General features: G+C 41.7%; 1 protein-coding gene across 2 annotated transcripts in view; it reads left to right on the top strand.

Moving 5' to 3' along the window:
• The window catches only part of LOC110467765 (paralemmin-1), an 86671-nt gene that overhangs the window by 45301 nt on the left and 22900 nt on the right, over positions 1–18470 (top strand). For both annotated transcript variants that reach the window (XM_031507512.2, XM_021525040.3), the window contains exons 4-5: positions 17172–17286; positions 17880–17901. In XM_031507512.2, coding sequence (XP_031363372.1) covers positions 17172–17286; positions 17880–17901 — 137 coding nt within the window. The remainder of the gene's footprint in view (positions 1–17171; positions 17287–17879; positions 17902–18470) is intronic.

Genomic DNA, 18470 nt, shown 5'->3' with positions numbered 1-18470 from the left:
GCTCACATCCTCCAGCACTGTACCCCGGGTTGAGCAATCATAGTTTGTACCAGGACAGTGTGACAATGGCTGTGGGTTTTGGAGTCAGACATGGATTCAGGTATGTTCAAGGGCTCTCTGAGCAGCCACAAAAAGCTATCAAAATCCCAGATATTTATTGTTGTTCTCATAACCTGGCAACCTCATGTGGAATGCAGAGGAGTGGATGGGCAGTGAATTTGTTCATGTGTTCAACCCCAGGCAACCAGTGGTCTGCTCAGAGGCAAACACCAGGACAGGACTCAGAGGTATGATTCTTTACAATGCTGCAGTTTCCCTTCCAGGACTGCCAGTTTAGTATCCTATAAAATACAAGTATCAACTCTCTGAGAACTTGAAATTATTGTAGCACATCACTTTCCCATTTCCTTGACTCTTAGCAGTTTTTTCAGGGAAGACATCCCATAATACTGAGCAGCCTATATCTTACAGCTCCTGGCAAAGTTTTCTCAGCACTCCAGTTGCTGTGGTGCCCTCCAGCTGAGCACTTCCCTTTGTCATCCTCAGCTGTGCAGCTGAGGACAGGATTCAGTGGAAAGTTGCACACAACGTTGTCCTTCCACTGCCGGTGTGACTGGATTTCTAACTTTCCATAAAAACCTACATGCCAAGCTTCCTGACATCTGCCACATCCTTTCTATTGTCACACTCTTCTCCTGCAGAGGTTTTTCTCCTTTCACCTTGCTGTGAAGAATATTGTTGAATATCTGTGTGCATACCTGGCTGACAGCTGGCATGTGAAGTGTTCTGGACAGGGATCAGGACAAAATGCCATGAAAAAAGCTGAGCTGTTACAATGCCTGAGCTCACTAGATGGCCTCATACACTGCAGAGAAGCTCTTCCTCCAGCAATCCCCTCTTGTAAATTCTGTTTATACATGCAGCAATAGGGACATTTTAATTATTATTTTCCCATCTTTTTCATTTACTATCTGGACCTGGATCCCTCTTCTTGATTCTTGCTGCTTTCATAGACCTTTTTCTGTCTCCTGGGCCATGGCAGTCAGTTTGTAGAGCAATTTCCAATTATCAAAGCAAGCCACACAGCATGCAGCAGGAATGGGAAACAGAAAAGAAAGTTAATATGTGACCTTCATAATAATAATAAACCACAATAGTACAAGGTGGTGAAGGTTCATAAGCATTAAGTTTAGCATTTGGTGCCTTTCTGCAGTGCTTCCTGGGTCCATAGATGTATATTTAGCACATCTCTCATATTTAGCATGAAGGTTTGTTGTATTATACATATTAGGTGCACTTTCAACTGCCAAACAAGCATTTCCTACATGGTGATGTGTGACTCCACAGCCTTATTATGGGAAGAGCATGAGGGAGGGATAAGGGGAAATGAGAAAAGATAAATAGGTGTGCAAAAGGCACTGGATATTTTGCAACGTGTAAAAAAACTTGCATTTTTCTGCAATATTCTCTTGGTCTCCCTGGCCACAGTTTTTGAGAGCACTACTATTGAGCAGATATTTACCAAAACACTAATTTCAGCAGTGGGCATTGGAAACAAAAAGAAAAGAAGGGCTCAAACTCACAGTCAGATCAGCAGATTGCATCACCTAGATGAGCTGTGATAATGGACTACCATCCACCAGCAGCCCTCTGCAAATGTGGAGTAAAGCACAGCTTCAGCCACTTTCACTAGGATATTTAGTGACCATATTCATCTGCTGGTTCTTGGCTGAGAGGTTGGCTGGACAAGATCCAACAGCTAAACTTAGTTTTGGGTGAAAATTACCTATCCATGATTACCTACATCACATGCACAGACATAATAAACTGAACATAGCTCTTTCCAACTTTTGCTGATGTGCTGTTGGCAAAAACCATTCTGATCCTTTGTCCTGCATCTTTTTTCTACTTAATGTTGGGCATTTTGATATTTGCAATTGTACTGCCCAAAAGCAGTAGGACCCCTCTACTTTCTTTCCCAGCAGACTGTAGGACCAAGAAAACAGTGGCAAGGCAGTCTACCTGGTACCTTTGAAAACAGTTTCTACTTTCTGTCTCAATGACACCCACCTGAGACAGTCATAGACAGAATGACAGCGAAAGCTGTGCTTGTGCTTCAGGGCCAGGCAGGAACCATCCTCTGCAAGACCTTGGGTTCAAATGTCAAGCAATCCAAAAGTGGCCCAAATCAGGCAGCTCCAGTTTCACCTTCTAAACTGAGGTTTGTGTCTTTTACAAAACAATCTGTGCTGAACGTTTTGAACTCAGCATAAAGTCATTTGCTTATTTCCCAGCAGTTTTTTAAAGACTTCTTGGCCTCAAGACTTTGGTACTTCCCAAAGACATGTCAGTGAAGAGGACAGAAGCATGTAAATGTAGGACAACTTTCAACTAAGATTTCTTGGTTTTGGTGCTGTAAGTCCCAAACACATAGCAGGAGGCACACATGGGGTGATGAGCAGAGACCAGAGGAGTTCTGTAGCCAGAAGGCCACAAGACCACTCAGTGTGGATTTGGATCACGAGGGAGAAGCCAGAGGTGCTTAAAAGCACAGCTGCTTTGGGCACAAAGTGGCATCTCTACATGGTCCTATTTGCCATTCTTAAAATAGCATAATGTGGAAAATACCAGCAGTCCTGTACCAATATCAGAAAATGTCTCTTTGTAAGTTATTGCAATAGCTGGCATGAAAATGAGAAGTGGGCGGGAAAAAAAAAAGTAAAGGAGGGTGGAATGAAATGGTGATGTGGATGTTCCACAGCACAAATGAAGCAAAATTTGTTGGAGGAGGGCATGACCAGAAAACCCACAGCTCCTTCAGGGACTGTCGTGCTGAGAGGAGCTTGCATGCTGCCTGCAGGGTGTATACCAAGGCGGCTGCCAACACCAGACCTGAGAACTGCAGGCAGAGCCAGGGAGCTCAGCCACAACTGAGGCCAATTACAAATGCGGGAGAAATCATTTAGACAGTTGGTTTTGTCCATCTGGCACTTAGTGACTAACCAGCCAGCCCTTTAGCCAGTCATCTTGACAGCCTTTCCAACTGCCCTTGTGTGATGGTAGACATAATGTATTCGATGGCATTCCAGCACCCAGAATATTGTTGTTGTTCTCAATTTTTATGCCAGATTTCAAATAAGACCTTTTTAGTTTGATTTTATTTTCAGTCTGCCCATTTCAAAGCACTGGGAAAATTTTTCCTGATTTTGAGCTATCACATTAATGTGATTACTCTTTAAGTATTGAGTTAGAGATACACTTCAACATTGGCTGATATCCAAGTGTTCATCTATTCAAAGCGCTGGAACCACATACATGCCTACAGTTTGAGACCTGTTTATTTCTCTTGTTTAAATTCAAGGCTTTGAGTACTGGTCTTTCATCTACTGCATGATTACTTCAACTATAAATGTTCATAGATGAAGAACCTGTAGGGAAGGCTGTGCTCCAGGATGGCTTTGATGAATGGAGATGAGAGATCTCTGAAGGCTGGTCTTAGGATATCAGGTTTATTAGGGATGGTGAGAGGTCTTGTTTGGAGCTGCAAAACACAGCATGTGGTGAGGCCTGAGGGGATGGGGGAGGGGAGAGACAAGGAGTAGGAGAGGGTGGAAGTTCTAAGAGAGCAGGGATTCCAAGAGAGGGGAAGATCCAAGAGGGCATCTGGCCCCTCGGAGACCCCTTATCAGGGGGCTTCAAGGTGGGCTGGAACAAGGCTTGGGCCAATGGGGTTACAGGCACTTGATGTTTTAGGGGAGGGTGAACCATACATTTTGGGGGTTGAGATGGAACAGTCCATTTGACTTTTGGACCTATCTGTAGGTAAGGGCATTGTCCAGCCAGTGGGGGGATTGTTTTCATCCTGGCTGTACTATTGTGAATCTTTTGCCAGGCAATTATATTTATCCATCCTTTCCAACAGAACCTTCAAGCAATAAAGCTGGAAAAGTGTTCACAACTATACATCAATTGGCATGGATATCGCAGGAGACAAGCTTTCAAAAGTACCTGCCTCCCATTTTCAAGCGCATCTTTACTACTTCTAAGCTGTTTTTGTACATCTCAGATGGCACCTACAGATATCTCCTGCAACCTGCAACTGGCCAGTAATTTCTTAACTTCCCATGTCCTTAACGTGTGCACACTTGCTTATATGAAGTAAACTGAGAAATGGCCTCCAGCCTTCCAAATAGTATGGACATCTGTGAAGTCTTTGCCCTTGATCTCATGTTTTAGAACGAAGCAAATTAAAATGATCCGTTAGTGTTGTAAATCAGATTTTTGCAATGGTCTCATGTTTATTATTACTCATTCTAACAAGAACTTACTTTGAGTGCCTTGTTCAAATACCAACATAAAAAGCATAGTAGGCACAGAAAAGAGACAAAGGGGTCAATTGTACATATAAGACCAAGAATATTCATGGTTTTGCCAAAACTCAGCAGAGGTTTTCTCTCATCCAGGATCCCTGAGCATTAGGAAGACCATAAGACTCAAAACCAGAAAAAATTAACCACTTAGACTTTAGGAAATCTCTGCAAAACTTTAGCCTTTTTTCTCAAGTTACATAGCAGAAATTTCCAGAGATGTGACATGGACCATCTCCCCTTGCTAGCCAATCCCTCAATACCATCATTCCAGGTATAGAGATGGTTTGCACAGTCAAGCAGACCTGTATGAGGGAGGTTCATCATAACCCTGGGATTCACTGAAACCACAGGAAGTGGACTAGCTTTTCATGACCAGCTAGCCCTGGGATCACAACCAGGAGCCCATCAGGCTATATTTGGCTTTCTTCAGCTCACTGCAGAAAGGATAATGAACCAGCTGCCAAGTCATTTATTAGGAAGTAGGGGGTTACCTCACTGCTAGATGCTTAGAGGTTCTCCTCTTTGATATTTATCCTTAGAAAGGCAGCCCTGTGCCATCTCCCTGCTATGATCAGCTTGAGGTCAGCCATCAAAACACAGACTCTGGCACAGTTTTAGAAGTTCTCTTAAAAAGATTTATAATCCTTTTAAAACCCATCTCATTCTACAGATACTCTACTGGCTGCTTTTAGTGCCACTGAACCAAATCAATCCCAATGTCTGCATTATCCTGATTCTGAAACTCTGCAGCTCTTGGGAAGTCCAGGGTCAAGAATTTCACCCCTCTGAGACCCACGCAGGCAGGAAGTCATCAGCTGACTCCTACCACAAACATGCAGCACAAAGTCAAGGCAAACTTTGCAGCATTCCACTGTTAAAACTGTATTTCATTCCAAGTTTTCATGAGCCAGCAAGGCGGACTAGAAAGGCATTGTCACATTATTAAACATGATCTACTGTTTTTTTTATTTTGAGTTCCAGCACTGTGAAAGTTCAGATAGCAACAGCTCAGATCTGGCTGATCTGGGTTAGGAAATGTGGAGCAAAGGGCTGGAAAACGGAGCCTCAAGTAATATCAAAGCAATTATGCCCACTCATTTCTTCATTCACACAGCTCTGTAGTTGACTCTATTCACCAATATAGTAAAGCAATAACATTACACTTCCAGGGATCTCTCTACAGATTTATAGATGCTGTCCAAGAACAAACTTAATTTTACAATCTGTCCACAGCACAGAAAGTTGTTTTAGACTGTACATGAAATCCAAAGATGTGCTCATGATTGCCTGAGCAGCCGGGATGGTCTAGTTACTGGTAAGCTGTGATTTCCAGTTAAGACTGAAACAGCACCTAAAGGAGTGAAGCATCCAGGTCTTTTGTCCTTCATGCTGCTGGTAGATACTTGTGAGAGGCGTCTGAAATAAAAAAAAATAATAATGAAATTCAGAGAGTTAAAAAATGAGATACAGGCATTGTGTGTGGAAGGCCTGGATAGTTATAGCTCTTCTGGTCCTCTAGTGGTGTGGTGGCGTTAGATCATTGCAGATGAAATCCTGTACCCTTGGAAAGTGAAAGCCAGGCTTTGCATAACAGAGATAAAACTAGAGCCATTCATGTTTAGCATACAGTCAGTATTTCCTCAGCTCTCTACATTGATCCCAGGATGCTGTGGACTTGCTGCTTTCACCTGCTCACCCACCTTCTCCTTCTCCAGGGGCAGTAAGCAACGTCTTGAGCTGGAATTCATTTATTAATATGGTGTGATTTCATTCTTACCCAACTGAAAACAGACAGTGGGAAAAGGAACTGTGCTTTGCACATTGAGATGTAGTCACTGCCACAGGACCACCTTCCCTGAACTTATATGCCAGAAATTAGTGCTGGGAGTGTGTGAAAGGAATGGCACAGAGCTCTCCATGTGCCCAAGAGGACCAGAGGCCTCCCCTGCCAGTAGCAGCAGCACCACCCACCAGCCCAGTGAACACTCAAAGAAAATGACAAGAACAATAGCAGGAAATGTCTAAGGGTGGAAACAACAAACCGAACACGGCCCAAGTTTCTGGGGGCTTCCTGATTGGCTTGATTTGCCTCAGCAGGAGCACTTGGATAACCTTGGAGCTACCTCACCAGGGCAAAACCAGTGAAGCTGTGTTTGTTCCAGTGGCTTTCTGGGACACGGGGATGTTTGGTGCCCAGCACTAACTAATAAACACTATACAAAAGCACTAAGGTAGATCAGATGGAGGAAGCAGGATCAAGACACTGCAGTCATCATACTCAGGGTGGCAGCAGCTTGATACATCTCTCATTGCTCCCAGTGTGAAATCCCTCTGTTCCCATGGGGCATGTTCCTTGCCTTGCGTCAGCCTTCACTGTGGAAAAATGAACTGTGAGTTCCTGCAAGTGAATGACAGCAGAGGACAGATTTGCAAAGCTCAGATCCAAGAAATTGTTTGTATCAAGAAACAAACAAAACAAGTTATGTATCCTACTGGGTGTTCCCCTTCCTGCTGCTCTTTTTCTGTCCTTATTGGCAAGCAGTGCAGGAGAATGGATCTGTGTATTTTTGAGGGTCATGTAATATGGGGATTTTTTAAAGGGACCTAATAAAGTTCAGTGCCTGATGCATACAGACTGTCAGCTGCACATACCATCTAGTTCCTTTGTCAAGGACTGCTGAGGGCATTTACAAGTTTAGACATTCATGACAAAAGCACAACACAAAAGGCCAGGAAAAGTATGTTCAAAAATGTCGAAGGGAGGCAGATGGGATCCCCGTCAGTCGCAGCTTTTTATAGTGGTTATGCTTTAAAAGCCACAGGAGAGTAGAATAATCCCACCATTATAAAACTTTGATTGGGTTTTTATGAATTTTCTGGGGTTCATTTTCATTTCTGTTCTCAGACTAAATTCAGCTAATCACATGGTGTACCTCAGGTCAGAATGCTAGATGCTGGGCAATGCTTTTTGCACAAACAAGTAAGCTTATAAGCCCCATTTTCCTTGATACAGCCCTTTTAAGCCACCACAACAGGAAGCAAATTGATAATCCCTTGTTTGCACCAGAAGTCTATTACAAAGTTCCATGCAGTTCTTAGTAGCAAATATGAGTCAAGTCAAACCAAAACCATGGAAATCTCACATGTACAGTGAGTATAATTAACAATACCAGCTAAGGCATCTATTAGGGATAAACATGGACTGAAGTATAATTGGACTCTATAGGCTTGGCTGAATGTATTGGATCAAGATAGGGGAATAGAGGCAAAATTATTTGCTGGACATGACAGCAAGGATGCAAATAGATAGCTATGGCCCATAATTGCTGTTTTTGCCAATCCTGCTTTCCTAGTTAATAACTGCAACATCTTTTCATTGCCATATGAAAGACTCATTTGCATGTGCTTCTGTACTGTTAAATGTTAAACATGGTGGGGGCAGGGAGGGATTCCAAACAGCCCAATGGGAATTCTTCTAGGAGTGTAGTCCTGATTCCCAGCAACAGAAAACACACTGCCACTGACTTTGGATGGAGGTAGTGCTCTGTCTAAACACAAAAAAAAAGATTCAGCAGAAGTTTGAGTGGAAATAACCTCTGCAGGAATTTAAGGAAGAAAAGGAGGGGAAGGGAGAGAAAGGGAAGGAGCCTGTACTAGGAAAAGGTTTGTCTTTTGCTCTAGGTGTGCTCTTGAGTTCTGCCAGGCACAACTCTTGAACTGTGCTCTTTGCCCCTGCCCTTCACTGCAGCAGCCCATGGGTGACTGAGAAGCATGACTCTCTGCAAGAATTGCTGTGCATGACCCTCATGAGCTCCCTGCAAAGAACAGATGGGAGCACAGAGAGCACCTCTCCAAGTCTCACAGGCAGACAAGACAGATAGTTGAGGAAAAAGTTGCAGGGACCTGAGGTCGAGACAGAAGACAACATACCATCTTCAGTCCTAGCTAACAATGTTTCCTTTAAAACCAGTCTCCCATGTGTTTTGCTTTTCAATACAGCACTACCTGCACTCTGAGCTTGCAGAATTTTATGACATTTCTGCTGTAGCCTCTTCAGGAGAATGTCCCTAAGCACCATAGCTACATGTCTTTTGAACTCTTGCAGGAGCAGTGCATGCAGCACTTCTGTGGTCAGCCTGTTCCAAGGCTTGGCAGCCCTTTTGGTGAAGAATGTTCTCCCTAATATTTCTCCTAATAAGGATAAAAATATGTTAAGAATAAAATATTTTGACAATATTTTCCCTAATCCTCTGGCACAATATGGGGACATTTCTTGCCTTGTAACTTGCTACCTGGAAGAAAAACTGATCTCTAACATCCCTTCAGGTAGTTGTGTAGAGCAGTGAGATCTCCCCTGAGCCTCCTTCTAGAGTCTTCCCCAGCTTTGTTGCCCTTCTCTGGACGTGCTCCAGAAACTGGATGCCTTTCTTGGAGTGAGAGGCTCAAAACTCAGCACAAGACTCGATGTGTGGCCTTATCAGTGTCAACGAGAAGGGGAGAGCCACTGCCCTGGGCCTGCTGGCCATGCTATTCTTGATACAGGCCAGGATGCCATTAGCAGCCTTGGCTCTCTGGGCACACCACTGGCTCATGTTCAGGTGGCTGTTGACCAGGTGGGCTCTGATGGGAGGTTGACCAGCACTCCCAGTTAATTTTATGCAGGGCATCTTTGTCTTGCTTGTGTTCTGTTGTGAGCACCCCATGAGCCCTAGCAGCTCATTTCTCATCTGATACTGTAAATCAGAGACAAAAGGCATATCCCCAGTTTGTACATAGGAGGCTGGAATCTCTTCAGAGAAAATACTCTAAGTCTAGTTTTTCTGTTTAGTTTCCCTTCACTTAAAAAGCTGATGGAGATTTTCCAGGCCTCCTGCCTGTCCTATAAATGCTTCTAGGTAACTCAGTGTGTATCTCCAGTATACCAGTATGTATAAGATTTGCAGAAAAATATCCTCCTTCCTTGGCAGCTTGTAGTGTGGGTACTGCATTAAGGTCATGCATTCATTTTGGTTGTACGTCTGCACTAACCTTGGGTAACTGCAGCAGCTAGCACTGCTGCATGATGGAAGAATGAGCACTCAGCCATCATCCCCCAATTGCTCTCCCTCTATTTCTTGGATCTCTCCCAAGATATAAATAACACAATCGACTGTACAGCTGAACTGCTGGCATCTGTTGCTAAACCGAAATGAATTTCATGTGCATAGCTGCTACAAGCCAACAAGCTGTTTTTCACAGGGCTGGCCACACCTGTGTCACTTTTTAAGTTTCTGGGTGCGTGCTGCTGTGTACAGGGATTCTGTGCTGGGGAAAATTGTGCTTGCAACCCTCCTTCACCCAGACCACATCTTGCAACACAAAAAAATTTTATGATCAAAACCCACACTGGTGTGATAGCCCCTTGCACTCTTGTGTGTTCTTGGACATCCCAGGATATCTGTCCTGGTGCTCATCCTGCCAATTTTACTTAAAGCCATGGGAAACCAAGCAGGTTTCTGCAGGACTCAGTGTCTTTTCTGAGTCATGGTACTTTCACCTTTCAATTGCAAAGTACAGCACGTATCATCTCTCAAATGGCTGTTTTATCTTCCTTGCCTTTCTTCTGCCATCCCAGTGAGTACCAAACAATGAACCACAGAATGAACTTCTGTACTTGCAGTGTAAGTCCTATCTGTTTTCTGATGTGACAACCTGTCTGCCTAGACACAAAGATTTGCATGTCTGGTTCTATGCAGGCCAAGCATTTTATATCAGTTGTGGCTCTCACTTCGTTTGCCTTAATATTTTGTACACTGGCCTGTGAAGCTCCAGAGGCAGGAGGCCTGGATCTGGGAGGAAAGAAGAAAATGAAAGTAATGATAAAGAAGAGAGAGAAAACCTAGATTCACCAGGAAGAGCCTAAATAACCATTTTCATCTTACCAGGCTGGGCCAAGAAACCAGAACATTTCTGCCATTTGTTTAAATACAAGTGGTCCAGAGGCTGGATGAATCAGGAGCTAAATGCTACCAGGGCAGGTTAAGGTATCAGGGTGTTTACTTGACTGATCAGGGACTTGGTCAGATCTGCCAGGTTCTGTCTGGAGCCAGTTAAGGATCACAAACAGGAGCTTCCTGATACAAACAGTGTTATAAGCACACAGAGAAAATAAGTAGACTCTGCTCTTTCACCTCTTTGATCACTGGCCACTGGACTGGGTTCAGAACAGATCTTTTTTTAAACTTTTTTCCCCCTCCATTCCCAAAGGAAGGTCTAGCCATGTACTCCTCTGCTCTAAGGGCAAGCATCCAAGGCATAGTGATTCACTGATTTCCAGGCAGTGGTCTGCCATCTCCTGAGCCAGTTGGAAGCTTTTAAGGTTGCAGTCTCACCCAGGCTGGAGACATCTCCCATTTGAAGAATACTGGAAGAACTGTGCTTAGAAAGATTTACACAAGTAAAAGTCCAAAAACAAATGTGGGCTATAAGTGCCATGAGGGCAAAAATTTTGTGTTACAGTGATATAAGGAAATATCTAGGCTGAGGTAATATTTTAAGAAGAGAAAACACAGCTCATGAAAAAGTAGTTTCAGTTAGAGGAAGAGTCACAACAGAGTGCTGAAGGCTCCCATATTTGAGAGATTTAATGCTTTATCAGGCAAACCTGATAGGCAAAACTTAATATGCAAACATTGTTGATTTGGCAAGGATAGGGCTCCATTGTTTAACTTCTTCAATTCCAGGCCAAAAATTTACATTATATTAGGTCTTCTACATCCAGAGCAGGCAACACTGTAGTAGTTAAATCAAAGTAATGGTTGTTGTGTTTTCCACCTCATCCTGCTTAGCTCAAGAAGTCCTGTGGCCAATTCTTGACTTGGTCACCTTGGTTTGTCTAGCATGAATTAACCTCATCCTACACCAAGCAGATGCAGAATATCATTATCCTGCTCTTTCTGTGTATGTCTGTATACACATTTACTTCAGATAGCAAAGTGAATTGTGGAGTTCTACTTCTCAAGTTCCTCAGACAGTAGTGGGATGCAGCTTTTTCTGTGTGGAGGGTTTCTCTTCTCATGTGTCCAGAAAAATTGATGTGGACTACCAGAGCCTGAATCTCATGCCTGAATCATGCCTGAATCTCATATCCAAGCACTGGATGGCAATGAGGGATTCCCAGTTTTTCAAGTCATGGAGGTTTTGCCTTTTCAAAGATATTAATTAAGTTTGCAGCTCTTGAATTTCAACTGTACTCTGTAAACAACAGTCTGTTCAAAACGTACAGAGAGAGTGTAGAGATCAGTTTCTTCCATGAAGCACTGTTATCCATAAACTTGGTGTTTAATTCTCTATTCAGTAAATATCAGGGGTTTGTTGCAATGTACTACTTGTAACTCTGCCATTTTAATAGCACCTGTAACACCTCACGATGCTCAGCTCTGAGAGACCTGATACTGATTACTGTCTTATTTGTGGGCTTTATATCAATTTGATTTATAGTATCAGTCAAGCAGTAGCAAAACAATCAGTTAAAGCTGAACCATCCCCCACTCCACGTATGCATCCGTCACCTTTCCCCTTCAAGTGTTTACTGTGATTAGGTCTTTCCTGTTTTTCTCTTCAGTTCTGAATACTCATATACTTCCCTTGTTAGTCCTGAAGAATGTTCTTTTTTCCCACTGACATGCCAGTGTGTATGCTGCAGACATATTTTTTATTACATTTCTGTTTTCACTGCAGAAATTGCATTATTTCTCAGGTACAACCCCATATGCACAATTCACACGGGTTAAAGAAACTGATCCGTAAACGTGCAGCTGTTCTCCCTGTTTATAATGATGTTACCTTCCTACCCTGAAAAACAAAACACTGCTAAGCCAAATGTAGTTATCTCTAGAAGTCTGCTAGAGTTAATTAGCTGGATAGAGAAGGCTGTTTTCTTCAGACGTAGTTCTGCTGACTTAGGATTTGTGTGTTCAAACCAGTGTGACTGTACTTCAGCATCTGCATTCACTCTGTGAATGCCCTGCAGGACCCTACTCAGGGTCTCTCCTAGGGATGAGGAAAGGCATCTTGGGCCAAAACAGCCTCTCCTTTTAAGTGAAGAGGAAAATGATAGGCCAAGTTTGTGGATTTCAGCATCTCAGTGGGGGAAACAGAAGAAACAGAGGAAATCCTTCACCTGAGAAAGTACATTCAGCACCTTCAGAGCACAAAGCAGAATCCTGTATCCAAGTACAATATTTGCTGGGGTACCGAGTGCTAAATGTAAATGCACATGTACACATACCACAGTTCCAAACCTTGCTTTCTGCCTCTTCACCTCTTAGATCTCCCTGCTTAACTCCCCTTATTATCACCTAAAACACAGTATTCTGTCCTACCTAACAGCTCCTGTGGTCCATATCCCTGCATCTCTTCAGGAGAATTCATGTGCTGTTTCTGCCTCTGGTCTTCTCAGAAGCTTCACTGTCTGCCTTGTCCGCACTCATATAGTGCCCAGTTAGGTCAAAATCCCACCAAAACCACAGAGCAGGCTTCCTTTATCAGGTCTGGTACATCTCCTTCCCCTGCAGTACTGTAAGGTTCTGGCCTGAATTTTGTAGGTCTTGGCAGCAACAGGGTCTAAAAGAAAAGGCCTGTAAGTAGCTTTATAATATATTTTCCCCCCATCATTCAGGAGTTTCAAGACCCAACTGGAAGAAGCCATGATCACTGGCCTGATCACAGCTGGCTCTGTTGTGAACAGGAGGTTGGGCTAGAGACATCCCAAAGTCATTTCCAGCTGTTATTATCCTAGAAGCCTGTATTCTTACTAACTGAGGAATCTGGGTCACCCAAATGACAACAAAATGCTGTCCAAAATACAGCATCCTTTTAGCTGTGTATGGTTCCTTCCTCTTCAAAGCAGGGCAGCACTGTTAGTATGAGATGGAAAGTCACTCGGCTCCTAGCTTATACAAACAGCCTACCCTGAAAATCCTCTTACACTCTTGGATGCTTATAGCAGCCATCCATTAGAGAAAGCTGCAGGACAGACAAGCAGCAAGGCAGGTTTGGCTTTCTGAGTGACAAAATTTCCCATCTGTTTTTGTGGTATTTAGGAAAATAGGACTTTAATACAATCACAGAAACAAAACCCTTGTCCATGCCACAGCAACCCAAGATCCTCTGAGCCTGTTTTCTTCTTATAGAAACAGTTTAGCAAATCTCAATGATCAAGTAGTTGCCTGGGCCAGTGAAGCAGAAATAGTAACAGTCTGCTTTATCTTCTGCCTTATCTGAATCTGCATTTTCTCTCTTACTTTTCTTCCCTAAAACACTTCAGATATTGTAGTTGTTTATATAACTGACTATCTTTCAAAGGCCAGCCCAAAATCTGCTAAGAAGTCTGCTGAGGAAGAAGGGAATTACAGGGTTTCCTTGCCAGGTGTCAAATGACTTTTCAAACTGGGCTAGAAGAAAAGGACATTCTTTGATATTTAACGGGTTGACACAGAAATAATGTAAGGCCTTTGTATATATATGTATGTGTACATGTGCACTCTGAATGAACTTATTACTGTTTAAGAGATTATACATGTTGCTCAAAACAGATGCTAGTGCATTTATTTTTCAGACCAAATTTACATGACTCTTTTGTGTGTTGCTATCAAAAAATCAGGCACTTCTCTTTACCATTGAGCAATTCTGATTATGTGAAACAAACTAACTCATGCAAAAGAACCTTCAATTTGCATGATTTAAATTTTTGCATTGCTGAACCATAAGTAAAAAGACAGCCCAAATAAGTGGTGAGGGTTCTACATCCAAATTTTCCAGAGAGACCTGTGGTACCCAAGTGGTTTACTAAAGAATATACACAACAGTTCACGCAGAAACTCTGATCTGAGTATTTACACTGCCTCAGCAGAGGTGCCTCAACCCTTAGGCCGAGAGAGCACAAATTAGAGTGATATAAATTTAGCAGCAATGTAAAAAGCAACCTCCTGTGGATATCGATGTCTGGTATATGACCCCTGAGCTATGTAACAGGTATATTCTAGTGAATGATCTGCATTTTTCCTACCATTTTTCTGCATTGTATGTAGAGCCTGGGGTGACTCTCAGTCTACCTATACTGATTTCAGTGAGGAAAAGGCAACTGCCTCGATACGATGAGTTTTGTGCATCCTTCAGTGTCACACAGAAGTTCTCTAACTACTTCATCCATGTTTCTAAATCCTGGTGGCTCTGTCTCCATCCTTATCATCTTCAGCAAATTGTTGTCAGTATCACTTCTAAAAGAAAGTAAAGAAGGGATTCAGAAGAAAAAAACAAAAACACTGAGAACAAAAATCAGAACAACTAGATATCTTGTCAAAACAGTGTAATGTAATATCTCATCTGCCCAGCTCATGTTAATGGTGAGGGTTGGCTGGCACAAAGCAACTGAGGAAGTGAACCAGGAGGTGTAAAACCAAAAGAGCAAGCAGTCAGAAAGTAAGGAAATATAGATCGAATCAGTTGCTATCTGTGCATGTCCAAGTGCACATGTGCATTTGTTAGAAGCAAACTTTCTCTGCAAGACCAAACAATTAATGACCTTCTCCAATCTGAGCTGGTATATGAAACATAAGTGACTTGTGATGACCCCCAAAGGGCAGGGAATTTACTTGCTTATAGCCATGCATCAAACGAGTTGCCTCATATACTCAGTTATCATTGTCATAAACTACTAACTAATGTCCAGTTCATTTAAAAAAAAAAAAAAAAAGGCTTCTTTCCTCTCCCTATATTTCATTATTGCTGACTTCTACACACTCCCATTTTTCAGTTTCTTTCCACATAAAATAGCAAGCAAAATGTACTAGTTTACAGATATATGCATCCTGAAAATATCAGTCCTGAATATGCTTAGAGACTCACTGGGAAAGAAGTGAAATATACCAGTAAACCCTGACTTACCCAGCCACACAATATATTTTCACCAGACAGCACAGCAGAATATTTCAGATGTCTTTTGTACCTTTACAAATGTATGTGAATCTACAAATCATTCCAAGGGATAGAGAAGGAAAAAGTGTTGCCTAGCTGGGGATTTCTAAGTTCTTTAATTTATCAAGAGTGTGGCAAATGCCTGACCTGAGTGACAAATTAATTTTTCACATCACTAGTCATTTTTTAAAATTGAGATAGAAAAGTCAATATAGAAGAGGATATTTTGAAAAATTTCTTCCTGAATTACATCATGAGGGGGAATAGTCATCTTGGATCAAACTGTTCCATTGCAGTAGAACAAAAAACTTAGTTATTTTTTTTTATCTATTATGTTTTGTATTATTTTGGAGGAAAGAGTAAATGGATTGAAGCATTACTTTCCAACAGTTCATTTTAAAATTATTGCAATTAATCCTTTCAACTTAGTGATTGAGGGTATTACCTTCAATGGCAGTTCAACAAATCACCATGAATCCGCGACTATTAAGTATTCACACACTTTAGGAGAGTAAAATCTGTTTTTTTCCATCTGCAACAACTTAAGCCTCTAATACTTTTCCCTCCCTCTAATGAAAAGCATTATCAGTAAGGGCCACAAATCTTTCATCATCATACAATTAAAAAGTGGGGAAAAATTTGCCAGGTGGGTGCCTAAAGTTAGACTCTTGCATCTATATTTGAACACAAGAATTTCATAAGAAACTCAGCTTGTCAGATCTGTCAAAGAAGCAGTTCCTCCTTAACTCCTCCCTACATCACCTTGTCCCTGCTCTCTGCCTTGTGATTCAGCAAGCATTAGTGGAGTCCTGAGCTGATCAAGGCTGGAAAGGAGCAAAAATGTTAAAATTGAACCACCAGCATGTGGATCAGTGTCCTTATCCTTCATTTGACAAGTGACAGAAAGGCAGTGGTCACATTCAAGGAAATATGGTTCAGCAAGCTATGAGCAGCTGCAGATTGTTTGGTAGACAAAGGAAGTTTTAGGTAACTGCCCCTGTCCAAATGTATTAATCTTGGCTTATTTTACAGATCTTTTTTTTCAAAAGTGAGAAAACAAACACAGTGGTGCACATAAAAGGAGGAGAATGGGGAGAAAGAGGGAATATTCCTGCATTTGCATAAATCCTGTCAATTAAAGGAGGTTTGAGTTAAAGTAATGGAGAATCTAAGCTCTATAAAAGTGTGTTCCAAATCATAAATCAACTCATCTTAAGGTGTGAGATCTCAGCCATTAGGTCTTGACAAGACAAATGAGAGTGCTGAGTGTTTACTGCCTAGTAGAGTAAATTTATTTTCTAAACAGTCTATGTATTTTATTAGCCAAAGTCTCTGGGGACCCCAGTGTCACGCAGTAACAGTAGAAAGCACAGATAACTATCCCAAAGGAGAGTGGGAAATGTATGGGTTCAAGAGAAGCTTCTATCACAACTGGTTGACTGCCATCTTTCTAAAACTATTTCCAGTTTTATTGTCTGAAGTATAGAAACATTAGAATACATTTGTTACTTACTACATATTCATAGTTACATCCTGCACTGTGATTTCTAAAATGAAAGAAAAAATCAGAGATGTTATAGAATTGGAATGAAGTGATACTGAAGTATATTTTTAGTTAATCTGTATATGCTTTTGCAGAAGTGTAAATAAATGTTTGTTTCACAAATAATTCATGGGCCCTCCACGTATTAGGAAATCAGTTGTGAATAATAAAAGACAAAATTGTTTCTGATGACATTTGAAATTCTAGGAAATACATTTGTATATCTAGGAAATGCTCTCTCATTGAACTGATTTTTACATTTTATTTTTGTGTGTATGTGCATTTCTGTATGTCTTCCACAGACTGGAACAAGAAATACAGAAATTAGAAAGTGAAGAATCACAAATATCTGCCAAAGAACAAATAATTTTGGAGAAACTAAAGGAGACTGAGAAATCCTTTGACAACTTGCAAAAGGTATTAAAAAAAAAGAAGACACTTGGGTGCAGATTGAAACCAAAGTGTACTCTTAGCTCCATTTGGGAGGTCACGCACTTAAGGAAAGAGTGAGGGTAGTTTCAGAGCACCTAGCTTAAACCAGTATAAGCAAGACTAGAAAAGACACAGTGGCATCAGGTCTATTCTGGTTGGGTTTGTTGGGTTTTCCCTTCCATCCCAGCCTTTTTTGGAGAGGGATTTCAGAGGCTATCTCCTATTGGCAGGGGGAAAGCACACAAGGTTTAAGGGGGCTTTCAGCCCCCCTTAAGGATCCTGAGAGTATGTAAAACTTCCCTGCTCTCATGCCATCCTTACGTAGTAGCATTTGTTACAAATGCCACTTCATAACATTACAACCTGCAACAAAAAGCAGAGCTCTTAATCTAGTTGCACCATGTCCCACTCCCCCAGTCTATGATGGCACCTAAATCCAAGGAGCAACAATCACAGACACCCATTAACATTTCCAAAGAACCATAAAAGCAAGTCTAGCATAAATATCAAGATGTAAAACAAATTAAACCTGAAATATTAAAGGTTTAACCAATCATTTTATTTTTTTCCCTTCACAGAGTTTCTCCCACCAGGATGGTGGTAAGTGCCTTTTTATTATTGTATAACTTTGGGTTTAATATGAGTTGTTACTATAGTTTTGTTGCAAAGGGTTAAAAAGTGGGTTTCTTTCCTTCATTGTGTGTTTCTGATTTCTTGCTAGAACCATTACCTTTTTCTTTGATATTTCTATAATCCAAGCACAAATGTCACTGTTGTGGTAAAACAGTATTGCATTGGCAGAGTTCCACCTCTTATACTCACACAAAGGGAAAGAACAGCATGAATAACTTAAAGCAGACATCATACAATTTCTGTGTTATTGACCCCTTTCACCATGTAATAGCTCTGCACTGCAGACTCCTTCTCACCTCTCTGTGGTCAGTCTTCTCCGTTGTATGTGCTCATGCTCTGTTCATAACCAGCTAAGTTCTATGAGGACTATTCCTAATACAGAGGAACAACTATTAAAAACAGATTTCACTGATGAACAATATTCTCCATATGATGATTCTTGCAGAAGGAAAACCTCACTTGGTTGGAGGAGGATGTAGTGATCCCTAGCTTATTAACTCAACGTCATGCAAAGTGTGATCTATACAAAGTGTGAG

Source organism: Lonchura striata, chromosome Z (assembly GCF_046129695.1).
Source record: "Lonchura striata isolate bLonStr1 chromosome Z, bLonStr1.mat, whole genome shotgun sequence".
NCBI lineage: Eukaryota > Metazoa > Chordata > Aves > Passeriformes > Estrildidae > Lonchura > Lonchura striata.
The sequence above is the reverse complement of the archived record's forward strand: the minus strand, read 5'-3'. Positions and strand labels throughout refer to the sequence as shown.